The sequence below is a fragment of the Gnatocerus cornutus genome, chromosome 2 (assembly GCF_029298725.1).
Source record: "Gnatocerus cornutus isolate USDA-ARS CGAHR chromosome 2, icGnaCorn1.1, whole genome shotgun sequence".
NCBI lineage: Eukaryota > Metazoa > Arthropoda > Insecta > Coleoptera > Tenebrionidae > Gnatocerus > Gnatocerus cornutus.
This window is the reverse complement of record NC_142234.1, coordinates 4,579,390-4,600,567: the sequence shown is the minus strand read 5'-3', so window position 1 is coordinate 4,600,567 and position 21,178 is coordinate 4,579,390. Positions and strand designations below refer to the sequence as shown.

The following is a 21,178-nucleotide window of genomic DNA, read 5'->3' as shown; positions in this document are numbered from 1 at the left end:
CAAAGCCGAATTTAAAGGCAAGCATACTGGGTCTTAACTTGAGAAAAATCTGCTAGAAATCTGCTAGAAAAAATCAAAAAAGTTTTGTGAAAATATAGACTCAAAACAGATTCTACGCAAAGTCGAAGAATCTAAAAAAAATGTGAGAAAAAATCTAAACAGACTTAAGAGAATCTAAGAAAAATTCCAAGAGAATTTATGTACGATCCCAAATGAAGAATCTAGAAAATATCATAATTAGAAGAACTGGTAAAAAATGTCAAGAGGTGTGGGTTAAATCGGGCAGAATATTTGAACTCGTTGTTTATTCAAACAAGGTGTTTATAAATGTTTATAGCATCAAGCGCGGCTTTGGAATTCCTGTCGTACACTATTTTGCCGCTTTGTTTTCATAGTGAATATTACTATCATGAAAATTATTTATAATGTTGCTTACTTCAATGAGGTTTTAGTTACTGTTTTGTGTCTCAAGTTCTTGATTTTTAGGTTTTAAACCTCAACTAAAAGAATTTTCTTTTTAAAACTTACTTTGCTCTATGATTGAGGTTAGCTACAACTGTCAGTTGACAAATCCAAAGCCATATTTGTAATGAGCGGCAAAATTCTTTGACATTTCATAGCTACTCTTGATGCTAGAAACATTTATAAACACCTTGTATAACAAAAATGATTTATTTTACCGTTAAATTAATTTTATATCTGCGTCTTTATCCCGCATTAAAGTTTCTTCTACATTCATTCTTGTTTAATATTTCACCTAATTTTTGATACTTATTCTTCGTTTTTTCTTCCTTTTTTCATGAAATAAAACTTTTTTCATTTCCTATTTACCTGCTCTTTTTATTCCTTATTTCCTATTTCTCAATTCTTATTTTGCATAGTTTTGTTATTGATTTAGTTTTTTGTTTTTTTTTATTGTATATATTTTTTTAAAGTTGTAATGATTAGAGAGATTCAAAGCCGAATTTAAAAGCAAGCATACTGAGTCTTAACTTAGAAAAAAAATAGAAAGTTCAGTGAAAATATAGACTCAAAACTGATTCTACGGAAAGTCGAAGAAAAATCTAAACAGACTCAAGAGAATCTAAGAAAAATTTAAATATAATTTATGTACGATCTTAAATGAATATAAAACCCAAGAAGAATCTAGAAAATTTAACTATAAGTTAAGGTAAATGTGCAGAATATGTACGACATCTAAGAAGAATTGAACAAAATTTAAAGAAAACCTACATAGACAATTAACAGAAATTAGAGAAAACCTAAAATTAAGATAAAGCGAACTAGAGACAATGTAAAAAAATCTTAAATGAAACTATACATATAAAATCTTGAAAAGTTAAATAGAATCGAAATAGAATTTGAAGAAAATCTAAAGTGAATTCAATAATTTTGCACACAGTAGAAAAATCTAGATAATTCAGAAATAATTTAGAAAATTTCAAATAGATATAAAGAATAATTTTTCATAGAGTATTATTTAGAATGAAAAATATATAGCTATTTAAGATACAAGTTTAAACAGTCGTTGTTAAATGAGTGGTAAACTACTATGAAGAAACTTTTTAAACGTGTATTTTACAACATTTTATCTACGATTGTTCTCCATTTTTAGTTTATACAGGGTGATGAAAAAAAGGCGCCCATGAGTGGAAGTATCATGTCTTTTTCAGTCAAACCATTTCTGTAATCAAAACAAAATTAATTTAAACTAATTTCTTTTCACAATAAGATTTTTTTTTACTTGACATTGCTTCTCAACCCTTTCTAATAAAATTTTACATGCAGCGTAACTAAGCAGCTAATACTTAGAACTTTACAATGTTGGAACATTGAATATTTTTCTACAAAGCCAACAAATGGTACTTTTAAACATTTAAGAAACTCGGTTTAAAGCCCTTTTTCTTCCTTTTTTTGTTAGAGAATATCATTAACTGTAAAAATGTGATGTCTAACAATGTTATAAAAAGTTTATCCAAACAGAGTTTGATTGTTTATACTAGAAAGCTTCTATCTTAGTTAAAAAAGCACAATTTTCATTTTGGTTTTCACTTTTGGACTCAGGAAACAGTTAGCCGCAACATAATAGGTAACATGGGCGCCTTTTTTTCATCACCCTGTATAAACAGATAATTAAAAATTATCTGCCATCAAATGTCAAAGTAAAATATAATTTGATTGCTGATTTATCGTATCTAAGCGAAAAACGTGCAATGAAAGTTTTATTGCACGGTGCACTAAACTCCTACTTTTTGATCGAAAATACGTGCAAAATTTACAAAAAATAAAGAATTAAAGGCAAATGTAGATTTAAAAAAAATCAAAGATCTATAAAAATAGAAACTTTAAGAATTTGAAAAATTTATGAATTTATTAGAAAAGTATATAAATCAATTAAAAAGATACATACAAATCAAAGAAACGCGAAGAAAAATTTATGAATATAAAATGTAAGAATCATTATGACTTTAAAAAGAGCAAAGAAAATTTGGAGAATAAGGCAACGAGAAGCTAGAAAGAATCCAAAAAGAATTTTGAGAATTTTGAGGATCTAAAGTGAATTTACATAGAATCGACGGAGAATCTGAAAAAAAATCTAGTAAAACCAAAAAAAAACATATTGAAGAAGATTTAAACAAAACCGAGTGTTTAAAAAACTCAAAGAAAAGCAATAGAAAATTTTGTAAAAAAATTAAAAGTAAAAGTAATTGTAGGATATATTAAAATTTCCGGATTTATTGTCTTTTAAGACTCTTCCCTCTATAGTCTACGGTATTTTAAAATCCTTTAGAAATCTTTTTGACTTTCTAGCATTTTCTCGGTTTTTCTAGCAATCTCAGGACATTTTCGAAAATTTTATATTAACTTATAGAAGTCGTTTTCTCTATGTTTATTCCTTTGTTCGCCCATTTCTCACTAGAAATTATCGACAAGATTTTTATAGTCCTTTCAATGTTTTAATGTCAATAGAAAACTACAAAGTCGAGCAACCATAAAATTTATAACAGATAACCAATAATATTTAAAAAAAAGTCACCAACACACCTGTCTTTTTTCCAGAAGCTTCGGCGCCAAATGCTCCGTTTGCTCCCGAGGAATCTCTTCAAGCGACTGGGTCCGCAAAGCACGCGACCACGTATATCATCTGGCCTGTTTTGCATGTGCGGCTTGCCACCGGCAGTTATCTACCGGTGAAGAATTCGCCCTCCACGAAGAGCGCGTCCTCTGCAAAGCTCATTACCTGGAAACTTTAGACGGCGGGACAACTTCTTCAGACGGTAAACAAATCCACTTTATTTTTCACATGCGATATATGAAACTCAGACTTTACAGATGGTTGTGACGTGGAAGGTTATCACAAGAACAAAGCGAAAAGGGTTCGAACGACTTTTACGGAAGAACAGTTACAAGTGTTACAGGCTAATTTTCAGTTGGACTCCAATCCAGATGGACAGGATTTGGAGCGAATAGCACAAATTACGGGGTTGAGTAAAAGAGTGACTCAAGTGTGGTTTCAGAATTCGAGAGCGCGGCAGAAGAAGCATATGCACACTGGGAAGATCAAAACGCAAAGTAAGTGAAGAGAAATGTCTCGATGTGAGTTTTTACAGGGAAATTTTTGCAGTGCACAATAGCAGAGAGGACAACGGATTCGGACGACACATAAACCTGCATCTGACGTACTCATTCCAGCAGCAAAGTAATTCGAAATCGGCGCTGTTTGGACAACCTGGTTAGACAGTAAGAAACAATTTTTATTCATTTCTATAACTGTTTCTCTTTTAGAATCAGCTTTAGATGACCTTTCACAAGAATCTACAATGCACTGCATGCAAGGTGAAGTGTGAAGAGCTTTGAGCGCTTCCTCCATAGATTGACGTCTTGGTATCTCCCAACGTATTTCGTGATTTTATAAATGTACTATAAATATTTAGTTTTATTATATTGTTAATTAGTCTTATTTATTTCGTTATTGTATAAAAAAACTAAAAATTTGCTAAACAATTAGCAGTATGTGTTACTCAAAGTTATTCACTGTTGTAAGCGTAAAATAAGTTAAATAAAAATATTGAAATTAAACAAAAAGTTTCTCCTCTATAAATAGTAGGTATATTATGAAACGCGTTTCATAATGAACATTTTGCCGCACGCACGCACGCACGTACACGTATAAAGTAGTAAGTGCGGCGAAATAGAAAAAATAGCGTATGATACTTGTTCATAATGCATTTTATTTTAAACGAAAAAACTTGATTTCGAAATCTAGGGAATTTTAAGGTAGTTGGCAATTGCAAAATGTTCAGGGAAAAAAATCGAAGTAGCCAAATCTAATTTCAGTCAGTTTGACAGGTGTGACGTTTTGAGGTTACCGGAGCGCAAGAGAGCCAAGAGAGCGAAGATGTTGATCATGATCATGATGGTTCTCTTGCATCCAAAGAGTTTTTCTCTGATAAATTATTAAGCCAAGTGCAACAAGAAATAATAGTGTATTGATCGATTTATCATGGTTTTTTAAAACCAAAATCTAAATTGTCAACGTTGACGGTAGGGTGACGGTTTGTCTACTGCAAACCTAAGAAAAATATAAGTTCCTGGAAATATTGGCACGAGATTGGTTCATTACGATACCGAAATACACTCAAACGCGTATCGAAATATCTTCATTATGAACGCGAAATAGAAAAAAATAATAAGACAACTCTAGTTGACATTGTATATGTGGGCAGTCCTGTCCGTCACTCAAGAAAGGACAATCAAACATACATTTTTTGGAGATTTTGAGATCCTTTTTATGGAAATTGACGGAGAAGAAAAACAAAGTCGAAGTTTAGGAAGTTTTTTATATTGACTGAAACGTCAGCGCTTAACAGCGAAGTATCACAAACAAAATTGCTACGTATCAACAGCTTATACATTTCCTAAGTAACACATTACATGAAATTTAAAGCAACTTTAAAGTAAAAGGCTCTCTGATGTTAACACCAGGCTTACGAACGGTAAGAGAGCGATTTTCTCCGTCATACGAAACCTCCAAACTAACAGTACCAAGATCTGAAACGAAACAAAAAGTTATGTCATTCTTCAATAAGGTGGATTAGTACTTTTGCTGGTGAGACGGCCTTTGTTCATTTGTGCCGGTGGACCCAAAATCACAACTTTTTCGATCCAAGCATTTGTGGGAAAGTCTGTTTTGTCTATTAAACTGCTAGTAAGAGTGTTGTCTTTGAATTCAAAGTTCAAATACAAGTACTTCTTATTGCGGTACCCGTAACTTTCGCCGTCGTCAATGTACAAAGTTCCAGAGGCAGATTTCTAAAAAACAACCATGTGGTTTCAATAAGAAAATTAACACGACTTACATTGCTGTCCAATGCCACGTAAAGAGTGTAAGGATCGTTGTGAGTAAGCGCGGACGATCTCCTTGGTCTGTCCTTTCTAGGAGTGATAGTACCACCCCTATAGAACGCCGGAATCTGCAAAAAGACATTAAGTAGATTGTAAAAGGTAAATTCAACCGACTTTATCTAGAGTCACAGGCATGTTAACAACACCAGTTCCTTGGTACTGCTTGAAATCCTCAATGTCGTACCAGAGTTCACTAGAACCCCCTGGCAGATACACGTTCACGGAAGAAACACCACTCTCGGTCACAGGACGTGCCAAAATTCTATCACCTGTAAGTTAATATTTTACAAAGAAAACTTCTCTCTGACGACAACGTACCGACAAGAACCTCATTATCAATATCCACCACGTTGACATCATTTGGATACTGATAGAACAAAGGTCTGATCACTGGTTCGCCCGTGGTCTCGTGTTCCCGAAACAGTGTATACCATAACGGTAAAAGTGCATAGCGCAACCTTAAAGCATTCTTGATGCGATTCCTGACATCTTCATTGAAGAGGTACGGCTCTCGGCGACGAGTATCGATATGAGCATGAGAGCGATAGAACGGTAACCACACTCCGGTCTAAAATGGCAAAACTGCAAGAGCAACCCCTGTAGTAGCATACCCACCTGGTACCATCTCTGCAAGAGCTCGGTGTCTGGATTATGGAAGAAACCGCCAATGTCGGCACCGCAGAAACTGATTCCAGCTATAGCTTCTGAGAGACACATCGGAAGACTAGCTTGAAGATGACTCCACTCGGCGTCGTTGTCGCCGGTCCAGATAGCTGCGTACCTCTGAGACCCGGAGAAGTGAGAGCGTGTTAAAATAAAAGGTCTTTTGTCTGGAGATCGTTGGAGAAGGCCATCGTATGTGATTTTAGTCTAAAAAATTAACTCATTAAAGTGAAGGATTTCAAAACAACATACATAGAGAATCCCGTAGATGTTATGGACATGTCTGTGCTCCCAGCCCCCGTAGTGTTTACAGTCTTTGGGCATTGTGACTTCCGGGCCGTTAAAGACAGAAGGCTCATTCATATCGTTCCAGATGTGAACATCAGGAGTTGTTCCTCTGAACTTTTCTAAACTGTAAAGGTCCCTGTAATAGGCTTGAACTTTGGGGTCTAAGAGATCTGGGTAGCTGCTGGAGCCGGGCCAACACCAACCTGAGAAACTTCCTGTCAGAATTTTCCTTTAAAAACATGAGTTTTTACCTTCATAGACATTGCCATCCTTGTTCTTGACGTAGTAATCGTTAGCCAAGCAATCTTCATGCAGGAAGTACCCTCCTTCACGCTTAATATGAGGATCAATAATCACCACCAGCTTCCTTCCAACGGAAGTAAGATTCGAAATCATCGCATTAGGATGCGCAAACTTAATAGGATCCCAAGTGAAGTATTTCTTTCCGTCTGTATACTCGATGTCCAACCACATAACGTCCACCGGTAAATCGTTGCTATCAAAGTTCTCCACCACGTTAATAACGTCATCTTCGTCGTTATAATTCCATCGGCATTGGTGATACGCCAAAGCGAAATACTAAAAGAACTAATTTTAGTCTGAAAACACAAAACTGGAAGCTTTTACTTGTGGTAACGGAGCAACACCTGTCAAAGCCGCATATTGTCGAACGGCGTCTTTAGGAGTTGGCCCCATTAAAATGAAGAGATCAAAAACTCCACTTTCGCTCATGAAATGCGCATCGACTGTGTTTTCGGGTTTATGCCCTGAGACTAAATTGACGATTGATGATACGACGTTGGTGTCTTTGCTGTTACCGATGTCCACCCAGGTTTCGGCGGCGTTGTGCCAGAAAGCGCCAACGGTGTTTTTGTCGCTGCAAAAGATAAGCATAAAAAACTTCACACATCTAGAATAAAATCTTACGAGTGCGCGTAGACAACAGGCACAGCCCCATAGAGCGCCATCGTCGAATCCACTTCATACTCAAAAACATCCAAGTTGTACAAACGGTAAGGTTCCACTCCCCCAGGACCTGTAGTTCTCAAAGGCAACTTGTCAGCATGCTCTGGCAATCCATAGATTCTCAACGCTCCCGGGAATGTAACGTCAATGCCTACAGCTTCAGGACCACGAGGTTTACTGTCATGATGGGATTTGAAGTTCTCCTCCCAAGCACCTGGGTCTTCCTTGACTACATCAGTTTCTCCACCCTCACTAGAAATACAATGTTAGGCTGGATTTTTAAGGGATTTAAGCTCACCCTTCGGGGGTTTTAACGCGGAGGTGCTCCATTTTAAACAGTCCCCTTCCGTTGACGATGGCAACAAGAACTTCATTTTTGTAAAATTCAACTTTGATGGGATTGGCGATAACGACAGCTTTGTTGTCGCCTGAGCGCACGGTGACTTTTTCTTTGTCACGCTCAAGCACTTCTAGCCTAAAAGTAAGACCAACACATTCATGTAATTCATTGGTTTATGTTAAATTACTTTGCAACTTGGGGCTCGCCGTTGAGTGCCCCTTCTACTTGATAGCGAGGGTGTAACGGTTTTTCTTCATCTATGAACACACGGAAAATGTTACCATGAAGCGCTGTGAGAACGAATTTGAACGTTGCCTCTTCTTCCACATTCTTCAATTCAGCTTCAATTGAGTTGTCGGAGACGTGAAGAGTGTCGAGATTTAAAACGTATGATGATTCTTCAGGTTTCGTGTTTCGTAAACGCCTGCGAATTGTTTTAGTAAGTGCGAGAATATGTAAGCTCCTGAAAAACTCACCTACAAAAACTACTTTGTTCGCATGATTTAAAGTTACTTTTGTCCACGGCAGAGGTAAGAGAAAGTGCTAAAAAGATAAAACAGGCGCACCTAGAATGGAAATGAACGGTTAGAAGTGCCGGCATTATTTAACAGGGACAAAACATGAAGAAAATTTACGTGTTTTATGTATAACAATGTAGATATAATTATAGAACTGTTTTTAATACACAATGTTGATACATGAGATATAAATAATGAATTAGAGTGGAATAAATTTTACTTACTTAAAATTTAACGCCATGTTGGCGAATTGAACGAGAACGATTTTTGACAGATTTGACAATCCACCAGCTGATTTCATTTGACGTAAAGATGCGACCAATGAGAAGACAAGTATCATAAGAAGCAGACGAGGTGATTTGTTATTGGTTTTCTTGTTTCAGCGGGAATTTGGAACTCACAAAATTGTAATTACTTTATAGCCTTTTAATACACCGAATCAGTTATTTTGTTACATTCAAGTTACTTTTGTTGGAACTAATATACTTTATTCCTTGCTTTATTCTGTTGCAGTTGATTTCAACACATCTGAGTTGGTGTGAATTGTGTGAACCTAGCGTCCTTAACTCAGTTCTAAATCCCCACCACCAAGTCTGTTGCATACAGCAAAATAAAGTTATTGCCGACGTGTTGTATTGTTGGTTGCCTCGCTCAAACGTAGGATAATAATTTATTATTAATTCTATGGTTTAGTGCGAGAAAAGCCAATCCCGAAAAACATGATATGGAAATAATAATTATGGATTTAATAACTGTCGTCGAATAGTGCTGTGCATCCATTTAACGTTAAAAAAATCTTTTTTTTTCTATTTTTTTATTCACATTTATTCATACTACATTGAGAACAAACTCCAAAAAATTTAAAAAAATAATTAGATTGGTCATTTTTGTTTAAAAAATATTTGTTAAAATGATCAGATTGATCCTTTCAAAACTGCATATCTGATGGAATAGTGCAACCTAAAGCTTTAGAACTTTTTCGTTTCGTTTAAAGTAAAAACTTATTAAATTCTAATACTATTAATTTTGACTAGAAAATTTACATTAAAGGCTATTTTTTATAAATAAAATATTGAAAATTATTGAAAAATATTTATAAATAAAATATCATTCACTTTTTCAGAATTTAGTGGCAACGGTGTGGTATGTAAAGTTTTTATTGAATTTTTATGACCTTAAAATGTGGTATTCAAAATAATTGAGAAGTAGTGAGAAGAGTGGACTGATAGCAATGAGCTGCAATTTATATACTTTGTTGAAAAGTTTAAAATGATTTCTATTTATAAAAGAAAAATACCCGAGTCTCTGGAAAAAAGGGAATTAGAACTACGCTTTATATCGATACGTTTGGTGTCAATATAAACAATAAAATAAATTAAATAGTTTAGGAGCTATCAATAAGTTTAATGTGAATAGTAGGATTAACATAGCAATACAAAATAAGGCAATCATGTATTTTCAAAATTACTCATATTATAACCAGCAAATCCTCAGTACCAAAAGTGTTAAGACATTAAACAAAGTGTAATTGACAATCGTAAAAACCCTTTTTTAAACCCATTTCACCCGTTCTTTATGGTCTTATTTTGTCGCCTTTAAGTTACATCTAACCATTAAATATAATTTTATTGATAATTTGATCAATTTCTGGATTATTTAACATTGTCAGATGATTTCCTTCTATTGTCGTAATCACAGGAACCTTTTTAGAAACTTTGGATAACCCATAATCGTCACAAACATCAACCATAGAAGCTTTAGCTTTGATTAAATAAAGATCCGAATTAATTTGTTTTTGAGCGAAATTATACCTAATCAAAGCTTTAAAGCGTTGATATTGAGCAAGTGCAGCTTCTTTATTAAAATGTGCTTCTTTCAGCATTTCGATGGGTACTAATGAGGCTGCGAGGTCAATTTTGTCCGAAAAACTGGAACACTTCAAGAATTTGTCCTGAAACAACGTTACAATTTTTTCAGTTTAACAAAATGAATATAGATACTTTGTTTCGTGAAAGTGCGGTGGTAGATAACGCTAAAGAGAGAATCTGTTGTATGATTGCGTTATCGAATTCCTCCGTTGAAGAATAAAATAACTTTGCTAAAGTTTGGAGGTATGTTGGAGAACCATCAATTAAGATGATTTTTCCACTGTAACCGCTTTGTTCTAGAAGGACAGTGAGTTCTATAGCAACATCTGCGCCAAAAGAGTAACCGATGATAACGAATTCAACGTTTTTCTTGAACTTTTCTTCAATGTCCTAAAGTTGTAAATGCAAATCTGGTGTTGAAAACTTTAAACTACTCACTGAGAATATTTTGCGAGCAAGCTCTTGGATTGTCTCTCCGTTATAATAGTTGTAATGTACACCCAAAAGACGTGCTTTTATCTTGTACAACCGCTCGAGATTGGAAAACATGCCTTGAAGGCCTGGCGCTAAAATTGCAACAGTGTCACTCTTATAATTGTTAAGTTCAACTATTGCTTCGTTGTAGTTAAAAAATTTAGGAATATTCTGTATAAAAATGTTGGTGTTTAGGTTTATGGTAGTACTTTCATCATTTTTAGTGGATTTATCAGCTTCCATTTCAGCTAATCTACAAAATGTCGGATTAAAGAGTGTCGTTTTTACTGTGATTATTACTTTGCGAATGTTAAACCCCGCATTTCTTTCGGTGTGACGTATATGTCGAATTCTTTTTCCAACACTTGGATAATCTCGGTTCCACTCATCGAGTCCATTCCTAGTTCTGGAAGAGTCAAATGTGAACTAACAGTTTTTAGATCTTTGATGCCCAAAATGCTGGCAACAGAGTCTATTGCGCTAACGATACCACGACTTCTGTTATTTTTTTCTGCGACAACCATACTGGAGACTACTGGATCGTTTCGGGTTAAGAATCTGCCTAAAACTTCAAGACAACTCGAAATTTTTTGTTGAACTGTACCACCAATGACTAATTCTCTATTTTCTTTTTGCATTTTGGCAACCAAGCCGACCTGAAAAAGACTTGATTAAAAAGAACTGTGAGAGGAATGATGATAGTTACATCTCCTATTGCACCCCACTGAATCGCCATTGCTGGAAAACCTTCACTTTTACGCTTTTCGCAGATTCTTTCCATTATTGAATTTGACATTCCGTAGTTGCTTTGGCCTACATTGCCACGACCGCAAGACACTGACGAGAAAACAACAAAATATCTGAAGAGAGAAAAAGTAACAAAAATTGGGGAGAGGTTAGTAGAGACCTTAGTTGAGAGCACACTTCTCTTGATAATTTGTCTAAATACATAGTTGCTCGAGCTTTTGGTCCCAACGACTCCAAGAAGGATTCTGTAGTTTGGTCTTCGAAGAGAGCGTCTTTAAGAACGACCGCCAAATTGAAGATACCATCAACAGGTCCTAACTTTGAGGCTTCTTTCAATAATTCTAAGCATCCATGTTCTGTTGTTACGTCTTTTGTTGATATTTTGACATCGACACCATATGATGTCCACAATCTATACAGTTGAGTTAGTCGAATGTTTCAACATTCCTTTAGTTTACCTGATTCTCTGTTTTTGGTGCCCACTTTGGACTCCTGTTCTTGATACTAGAATCAACTTTTTAGCTCCTCTTAGTACTAACCAGTCTGCTAGCTCTAAACCAACTCCTCCAAGACCACCAATTATCACATAGCAAAATCGCACGTCACAGTTAAATCTTTAAAGAAGTGATTTAAGCAACTGCATCGTTATATTTATCAAATCACTACCCACCTGGGTCTGGCATCAAACTGGATTTGTTTTGGGACATCAATTCTTTCTTCCCTCATCTTCACCAATACTTTCCCTATATGTTTGCCAGTCATCATATGTCTAAACGAAGATTCAATTTCTTCTTTCTTGAACACCACTCGAGGAAGCGGTTTTACAAAACCAGCTTTAATCCCTTCAGACACAAGCTTGTGTAAAACAAGTTTTTCTTCTGAAGAACTAAACATCAATTTATCCAACATGATCCCGTGATAACTCGCTCCTTTTTCCATAAGCAAGAGATCAAGTGGGGTGTTGTTGGCCAAATCAAATTTACCGATTTCCAAAAAGCTACCACCTCTCGCTAAACACCTCACCGAAGCCGTCAATTTATCGTCTGCAAGAGAATTCAATACAAAGTCAACACCACGGCCAGCAGTATCTTTCTTGATCATCTCTTCAAATGATGTATCACGTGAATTTCCAATATGACTCTCCAAAATTTGAGGATAATGTTTCTTAAGATATTCGCGTTTTTCTTTAGTGCCAACAGTGACATAAACGTTGCAGTTGTAATAAAAACAAACATTCAAAGCAGCTAGACCGATGCCCCCCGTGGCGGAATGAATTAATATTGAAGATCCGGGCTGCAATTTGCTCTGCAAAATTGTCATCCAAACATCAAGTAAGTGATTTCTTCTTAGTTACCCTTGAAAAGGCAGATAAAACTGTTGAATACACAACAGGAACAGTTGCCGCTTCTTCAAGACTCCACATATTTGGAATTTCCCATAAAAAGTCATCATGACCAACGATGTACGAAGACAATGCTTTATTGTTAACAATTCCAATTACACGTCGTCCTCTAGAAAGAAATAATTTGTTGAACAAAAGGTACATTCGAAAATGAAAAATATTACTTTTGGTCTGTTCCCGAAAATTCGAAACCAATGGGATACTCTTGGTCCAAACGACTAAGAGCAAAAACTTCCACAGGAATTCGTCCCGATGCCACCATTATGTCTTTAAAGTTAATTGCACAGAAGTAAGTCTGGAAAATACCTCTGTAATTTTATGTTTTTCATCAGCGATACCAACTGAAATTAAGCGTCTTCCCTCAGGCATAGGCGTACTATCAGTTAGATTTCCTTCCAACCATGTCAAGCTTGAAATGTCGCCTCTTTTGGTAACATTAGCAAAACAATGCTCACAGAGAACATTTGGCTCTTCTTCAAGCAACAAATGACGGTATGTTCCCCAGGTTCCACTCTTGTAGACATTGATTGACAAATTTTTTCTTAGTTGATTTTCGTGTTTTTGAGGATGAATTCCCAAAGTTTCGTCCATCATAAAGAAACACTTCACTTTACTGCCACTTGGTTCTCTTCTAATACAATTCGCCAAACCTAAGACTCCTTCAGTCTCAACATTCGTGGAGTAGATGACAACATTTTCTTCATCTTTTAGAGCACTTTTTAATTCTGGTATCCACTCAAAATTAGTTGAAGACACTTGTACGAACTTTGTCTTTAAGACTGGTTGACTTGGTCGAAATAACACCAATTTTTCTTTGGGAGTTGTGTAAACTGTTAAAACGTCGACATCCGTAGTAGAGTCTAAATCAAAATCAATCGACTCGCGCGTCAGAACAAACCCATTGGTGGCCAAACCAACCATCATTTGTTTCAAGTTCGGACGCTGTAAGATTTTGGTACCAACAAGCAAAAGCAAGTTACTTTCTGGTGTAAGAGTGACGCTTTCAACCTTCACACCGGTTAAATCTTCAATTTCTGTCTTGGAAGAAATTGTAAGATCTGGAACGACCAAAGGCATATCATCCAGTACATTACATACTAAAAGTAATAGAAAATCGCTTTCAAGTTGAGTGTCGTCGATGATTTCCACAGCTTTGAAATGACTGCCTGAAGAATTCTCAAGAATAATCTGAGTGTTAACTCTTATTGCATCTGAAAGACTGAGAGATGTGACGTTAGGAACAAAAACATATTTTTCCAAGACAGGCTCTAATCGCGGCTTTTTCTTTGAAATTGATGTGGCGTGAAGACCGCTTATCTCGATTCCACCGGATCTAGAAAAAAATGTTAAAAAATCAGGCTAAACATGGAAGGTACTTGTTACTTAATAATGTTGGCATCTTTGTACGCGTAGACTGGAATGAGAGGTTCTTCTCCCAGTTGGTCAACCACCTCCAAGTGTTTTACAGAATCAATACTCAATTTCTTTATAGAAACAGGAACGAAAAGCAGCCTTGAATCAGTTTGAAGAATAATCATTTGCAACATGTTGTCAATGAAGGCGCTCCAGTTGTTTGCCCACTTAATCAGACCAACAGAACCATCAACACTGCATTTTTGGATACTCTTAAACAAGCCACTAAGCGACACATTAGCAGCATTTTCTTTTATAGCAGTTTTACCTATAGTTGTACCCACGCAAGTACAATTCTCTGTAGATTTCATCATGCTGCAACATTTTCGTGGAATCGTCTTCGTTAAAATCAATCGGTTTCATTTGATTTAAGTCAGTTCCTATATTTACAAATCCGCTTGTAACCAAAGAATCATTTTCAAGTACTTCAAAGTAACCAGTTCCTCTTTGAATTGTCACCAACAACGTAATGAAACCACTCTTTGGTATTGTGACAGGTTTTAAAAATTTGCAATCACTGAAAACTAGCTGAACATCGTCAACTAAACGATATTTCTCCAAGGTCTCCCACACCAAACGCAAATATTCAGTTGCCGGAACGAGATTACGACCTAAGACATCTTTTAACTAGGTGACTCTTTTGGTGACAACTCACCGTCGATAATGTGACCTGCCAAAAATTTGTTTTCTTCAAACGAATAGGACAATCTAAACTCCTTTAGCTCATGAATTGACCTATCGCTTTCGTTAAATTTATAAGTGTACCAGTGCTTATCATGGTGCCACTGAACCAGAGGTGCGATCATATGAGTGTCACGACTCACTGGAAACTCAACTTCAGGATACAGCTTGTGGAGTTGAGGCGTATAACCGTTTTGAAACAATCTGCAAAATTAAATTAGTTTCAGTGGTAAAATCGTGTTAAACTTACCTTCCCAAGGCCTCGAGGAAAACCACTGAGCCACCGCGTACTATCATCGTGTCTTTGTCGCTTAGAGAGAAATTTGAAAAATTCAGAATTATGGAGTCTTTCGGGACTTGAGTCAAAGTATCAGCGATCGAAGCGTCTACTAGTTGGAAGTTGAAGTCATCTAACTCTGTAGTCTTGACTGCTAAAGAAACAGCTTCTTTGAACGTGATGATGCCATAGTGGTATGCAGCAACAAGTTTACAGCAAGAGTCGACATAAACAGCTGTCGGGCTTAATTCTAGTTGCTTGAAAATATCTATAATTGCAATTTGAAGACAAAGAGAGTTCAAGATGTCGTATTTCATAAAGCCGCTAATAGTTTTCACATTGTCCTGTAGAAATTCATTGATTCTTCAAAAGAATGTTAAAATAATTTATAACAAAGCTTGGTAGCTTACCTTTCAAGAATATTTTTGAAGATTGGAAAATTTCTTAAGTACGTTTCAAGCACATCAGAATTAAGGTGAAATTGGCCAAAGTAGAGGTAAAAAGGTGATTGTGATTTTGAGAACTTTATTGATGTCGTCGCGACGCTATCCTGAGCAATTATAGTGTAACCTCTGTAAAAATGACCTTGAAAATTGATCTTAAAGATCTGGTGGAGAAGCCCAACATATTCAGCATCCATTTTATTGACATTTAACAGCTTCCGGACCGCTTCTTCAGTGCGGCCACTCACACAAACCAACCTAGGACAATCATCTTTGGTTCTAATTTTTGCCTTTTGGTGTCTTTTTAAGATGGCATGGACATTGTTGCCACCAAATCCAAAGTTGTTAACCCCAATAACCGCATTGTCATCTTTGAGTTCAGTTAGCTCAGTCACCACTTTCATTCTCTTTTCTTCAAATCCTTTCAGCCCTTTCTTCACTTTTTTAAAGTTAATGTTGGGCGGTATAAATCCGCTGTCCATTGCAATCAAGACTTTAATCATGGAACAAAGACCAGATGCAAGTTCCGTGTGACCAATATTTGATTTAACAGATCCCACAAGAAGAGGTTTTTTTCTATTTTGAGCCAAAGCTCCATCAATCGCTTTCACTTCTCTAGGATCACCTACTTGGGTTCCCGTTCCATGAGTCTCCAAGAAACTCAGTTCAGAAGAAGCAACTTCACTTTCATCGTAAATTTCAGACATGAGAACTTTTTGTGCTTGGGATGACGGAAACGTAATTCCTTCTTCTTTAAAACCGTCGCCGTTGACTTTAATGTTGATGACTCTTGCATAAATGCGTCTAGCGTTTACAGCCCGCTGAAGAAAAACACAAGTAATGGCTTCACCTCTGGCGTAACCAGCAGCATCTTCATCAAAAACTCTGCAATTACCATCACTGCTCAGAACTCCTAATCTAAAACGGACCATTAACATAGCTCTTTGACTTGTACAAGAAAAACCTGAAGAACTGGCGTGTAGGACTAGGATGCACGTGGAGACTGGCACCGCCAACTATTGCGTTGTCGCATTGACCACTTCTTATAGCTTGGAAAGCAGTATCTAACGCATTCATAGAACTACTACAAGCAGTATCTATCATGACCGATGGACCTCTAACTTTTAAATAATAACTCAGCCTGTTAGCTAGTAAACATAGTAGCTTGCTAAAATCAAACCACAATAACCAATAGAAAGGTTTGGAAACGAAATCGTGGGCAAAATTGTTATTGATTTATTATAACTTAGACTAGATACTTTTACTTATCTTAGCATTTAAAGAAAATAAACTTAACACTTAATAGTTAATGTGGTCTGTGCCACAACTTTTCATTGAAATTTTTTGAAATCACAATAATAACTAACTGGCCAGGATATGTGTCCCCCGTACATAAATTAATTATAGTATTATATTAGATTATATTGAGCTACTCAAAAAAAAATTGCCCAATTCTAAAAACTTCTTTCTACTTTATAAGTACCGGGTGTTAAAAATTTTCATTTCTTGCATTCCTAGACTAGAAAAAAATTTTTAGAAATGATTATAAGACAATATACATTGAACATTCGATATAGTCACCTTTGATATAAGAAACATTTGATATAAGCAACCTTTGATATTATCAACTAATTTAGTTTCTGTCATTCGATATAATCACACCAACTGTCAGTCGATAAAATAACCGTGTTAAGGAAACAAAAACAGAAGAGACAGTGTTTATTATCCTGACTTTTAAATTTTACATTAATTTAATTTAATTTTTAAATGACAACATTTTAATGTCACGCATATTTAACCTATGCTTCATTATGGAGGTTTTTTAATTTTTTCTATTACTACTTTTATTGAAATGGCACAAAATTTAATTGGTGGCAAGATTTGTCAGTATACGTATGTATGTACAGGGTAATTTTGAAATAGAGGCGGAAACAAACCATTACAGCGTATTGTAAATAAAGGAAGTTGGCAGGTTTCGTTCTTTAAATTGCTCTCTCAGTTAAAAAAAAAAATAAAGAAATTAATTCCAATTTTTTTGCTACGCCAATGATTACTAAGATTACTATGCATTGATACATTAGTAACGAACAAAATGCTCTGCGTTGTTATTATAGCTATTTATTTGAGAAGGATATTAAGTAATTCATAATGAACGAGGACGTTACTTGTTAACGTCCGAGTTTTTTATGAATTACTTAATATCCGTAGTAAATACAAAGCTTTATCGAAACATGGATGAAGTTGGCAATGTTACCACTCAACAGTTCTGCAAATTTCCAATTTTTGACGGAAGTTTTGAACGCGATGAAACAGCGAGAAAAGCATTTTCCGAGATATTTTATGTTAGAATTATTATAAATAAATGTAGATCTTCAGAATGTTTTTAATTTTGGTTTTTGGAGTTGCTTTCGTTTGCATAAAAACGTTGAATATTATGGATTAATGGCAACTGTGCTATTATGAGATGGTAACTATGCTATTATGAAACAGTAACTATGTTATTATGAATTATTTGTATCATCACTATTATGATGTACTTTACACGTAAGCATACAAATGTATTAGATACATCTTAATGTTCATGTTTCGATAAAGGTTATTTCAGCATATCAGTGGCGCCAAGTAAGGTCCGGATTTTGGAATTTTTACCTTTACCTTAAGATTAATAAAAAATACCGAAAACGTCTTCTACGCATTGCCGTGAAACCGTGATTTTTTTTCCACTACTATTTCAAAATCTCCTGTATAATGGATTGAAAAATAAAAATGTAATTCTAAAATTTGAGATTTTTGGGCAATAATTTTACATTCCAAAGCGTTTATGATATAAAAGGCATGCGTGAAAAGACGTGGGGTAAAAAAGTTAAAAGAATCTTATAAAAAATCTCTGAAAAGTGAAATTTCGAATTAATGTTAATTAGTGTGGCATCGTTTACATGAAACCTTAGTTACATTTTTTTTACTTAACTGAGCCGACTAAAAGCAACAATGCAACAACGTTACCATGGCTTTGAAAACTAGAAATTTAAATTAATGGGTGCACAATTCAATAATGTTGTCTATTCTCCTTATTTTGTTTTGCCTTTTTTTCGAATTCTAAAAGTTCCTTCGAGGTAGTGCGCAAGTTTTCGGACAAGTGTATAGTGAAAATGCCCATGATACTAAAAACTACTTAATATTGAAGAAATTTAGTTTCTGCGTAAGTTATTTCATTGCAATTAGTGAGTTCATAGGCGAGTTAGGGTGTTTGCAACATTTTTTTTGGTTCTTAAGATTCTAACTGCTACAGTAAGATAGTGTGGGATAAAAAGATAAAATAAACAAGTTTAATTACCCTGAAACTCCATCGTTGTGCTTGCCCACACTTGCAAAAACTTCCATTGTCTCTATACCAATTGTAGCAGCGGTTATAAAAACTCCAGTTTTTGTCCCCTCCAACTCTTTCGGATGCATCCCAGCATCCATTATCGCTTCAATCGCAGTTTCCATTATAATTCGTATATTCGGGTACAAACTATTAGCTAGACAATAATGCACTCCGAAAAATCCAGCATCGTACTTATCTACATCGTAAATTTTTCCGAACCTCTGTGGAATTTCTGGGTGATCTAATTTCCATCTTCTGTCGTCATCTGTCACCATGTCATCTTTGTTGAAGAGATGGTCTTGAAACTCAGAAACGTTCTTAGATTCTGGAAAACGTCCAGACATTCCTGAGATAACTACTTCCTCTCCAGGTGAAGTGGAAGATAACCAACGTCCATATTGGAAATTAGGGTCGGTTTTACGATCGTTTGAGGACATGTTTATCACAAAACTACACCTTTTTATCTCTGTGGAGTTATTTTATAACACAAAAAAATTAATAAAGGTACATTAAAGATTATAGAAGGAACAATGCACAAAAAAGTAATATTCAAACATACACTAATAATATGCAATGATGTTCTATTTCGGCCGTCTTCCACACAATCCTTTAAAAGGGATTCGACAAAAAAAACAGAAAAAATTCATTGTATGCACAATGGATTGTAATTTCCCGACAAACTTTTGCGGAAGTTGGTAATTTTTACAGACAATTTCTTCCTGGGCATATGCATATGTACAATATCTATCCCAACCTCTGTGGAATTTCTGGGTGATCTAATTTCTATCTTATATCGTTATCTGTCACATGTCTTCTTTGTTGAAGAGATGGTCTTGAAATTTAGAAATGCTGTTAGATTCTGGAAGACGTCGACATTCCTGAGATTACCACTTCCTCACCAGGTGAAGAGAAGGATAACCAACGTTCATATTGAAAATTAGTCAAAACTAATATTTTTTTGTCTTTGTGGTATTATTTTATAACACGAAAAAAATTAATATACATTAAAGATTATAAAAGAAACAATGGTCAAAAATCAGTATTCAAACATACACTAATAATATACAATGATATTTTAATATTTTCATTTCCCTCGTCTTCCAGACAAGACAGATTCGTCAAAAAAAAAACAAAAAATGCATTATACTATGGTGGAGACAGAATCTTGGACAGTACTTTCCTGTCATTTCAAAAAGTATCGATGTAATCCTAGCTTTAGTGTCATTATGACTGACGTTAATACAAAAGTCAAACAAATTTTGAAAACGTATTTCTGCGATATGCCACCAATAACAATTGATTGTGCCGCCACAAGGAAGCCAGAATTGGATTTGCGCTACAACACTTGGTCATGGGCGAAGAGTTTTAGAGTCGAGTGGTTTTATTATTGCTAAAATGTCAAAATGACAATTACATCAAAAAATAAAAGTCTGGTTATGAACAAACGTCTTCCGTAACCCCGGTTTAGAAACTTTGACAATCAAATGACAATTCTGTCCAAGATTCAGTGTCCACAATAGTATGCACGATACAGCTTGACCGGCCCATAATGCATTTTAATTTACCAACGCACTTTTCCGGTTAGTGGGTAAAAGCTTCTGAACTGAATCTAATCAAAAATTGAAAACTATAACTTTTATTAGCTCTGAATTAATTCGAACTCGTGACCCAAAAAAAAACAGGCACATGCAGACAGCCATTCGAAACCAAAATTTTAAAGCGAACAATGTTCAAGGCAAAACATAATCGAGTTAAGATGAAAATGCAGTAGCCAATCACGATCGTTGAACCGACAATGGCCAGCGGTATTGTGTAAGGTTTCTTATGATTATTAGAATAGGCAAAATAGAGAATACTGTTGTCCATTTGTCAAGCTGACATTACGATCCTGTTGCCTAGGAAATTGAAGTGGTCTCTTATTTCTTTTAAATTATTTGACATTAGCAATAATTCTGTCAAATAAACGAAGCAAAATATTTGCGTTATTGTAGGTATATAAATAAAATCCTCATGTTTGATGAATGGTCAATAAATGATGTTGCAGCCGGCAGCTTTTCCACACGACGATAAACTGGTAGCACCCTTTTTAGGACAGATTTTTAGGTGTTTAAAAACCTTCTTAAACAAACTAACCAAAAGATAGAATGACTAGAGCTCGATAAGTCACAAGCATTAGGTCCAAGTACTAAAAATTCATAAATTATTATAAGCGAATGCCCACCTATACTTCATACCAATTGATAGTGAGGTCCAAATGTCAAACTTGGCCCGAAATTTGGGACTATCCCAAAAAATTGTGTGGAGGAATGTACTTCATAGGAACAT

General features: G+C 35.3%; 3 protein-coding genes across 7 annotated transcripts in view; 1 reads left to right on the top strand and 2 right to left on the bottom strand.

The window, feature by feature from the left end:
* The window catches only part of Awh (LIM/homeobox protein arrowhead), a 33,147-nt gene extending 29,086 nt beyond the window's left edge, over positions 1 to 4,061 (top strand). Inside the window, exons 3-7 of one of the 5 annotated variants that reach the window (XM_088029649.1) lie at positions 3,061 to 3,278; positions 3,334 to 3,377; positions 3,432 to 3,573; positions 3,626 to 3,733; positions 3,787 to 4,061. In XM_088029649.1, coding sequence (XP_087885775.1) covers positions 3,061 to 3,278; positions 3,334 to 3,377; positions 3,432 to 3,573; positions 3,626 to 3,733; positions 3,787 to 3,848 — 574 coding nt within the window. In that variant the 3' untranslated portion in view covers positions 3,849 to 4,061. Of the gene's footprint in view, positions 1 to 3,060; positions 3,279 to 3,324; positions 3,574 to 3,625; positions 3,734 to 3,786 lie in introns of all 5 variants that reach the window. The other 4 variants (XM_088029648.1, XM_088029646.1, XM_088029647.1 and 1 more) reach the window with 4 other exon arrangements.
* Positions 4,062 to 4,824: 763 nt separating this feature from the next.
* GCS2alpha (glucosidase 2 subunit alpha) lies at positions 4,825 to 8,491 on the bottom strand. Its single transcript, XM_088030282.1, has 14 exons — positions 8,406 to 8,491; positions 8,140 to 8,229; positions 7,851 to 8,087; positions 7,622 to 7,798; positions 7,285 to 7,575; positions 6,985 to 7,234; positions 6,609 to 6,936; positions 6,322 to 6,560; positions 6,022 to 6,276; positions 5,725 to 5,974; positions 5,521 to 5,675; positions 5,361 to 5,474; positions 5,103 to 5,313; positions 4,825 to 5,052 (listed from the first exon to the last, which is right to left on the bottom strand). Exons 1-14 carry the CDS (start codon positions 8,480 to 8,482, stop codon positions 4,943 to 4,945), a joined length of 2,784 nt encoding a protein of 927 aa, XP_087886408.1. The 5' UTR covers positions 8,483 to 8,491; the 3' UTR covers positions 4,825 to 4,942.
* Positions 8,492 to 9,787: 1,296 nt separating this feature from the next.
* On the bottom strand, positions 9,788 to 19,299 carry LOC148178226 (fatty acid synthase-like). The gene is made up of 18 exons (XM_088031531.1): positions 18,821 to 19,299; positions 16,451 to 16,654; positions 15,454 to 16,404; positions 15,017 to 15,406; positions 14,741 to 14,970; positions 14,354 to 14,696; positions 14,056 to 14,310; positions 13,015 to 14,005; positions 12,837 to 12,967; positions 12,632 to 12,781; positions 11,941 to 12,585; positions 11,729 to 11,884; positions 11,431 to 11,682; positions 11,230 to 11,383; positions 10,824 to 11,179; positions 10,488 to 10,776; positions 10,182 to 10,439; positions 9,788 to 10,132 (listed from the first exon to the last, which is right to left on the bottom strand). The coding sequence occupies exons 1-18, from the start codon at positions 19,288 to 19,290 to the stop codon at positions 9,788 to 9,790; spliced, it is 6,570 nt and encodes a 2,189-aa protein (XP_087887657.1). The 5' UTR covers positions 19,291 to 19,299.
* Positions 19,300 to 21,178: the final 1,879 nt, after the last annotated feature.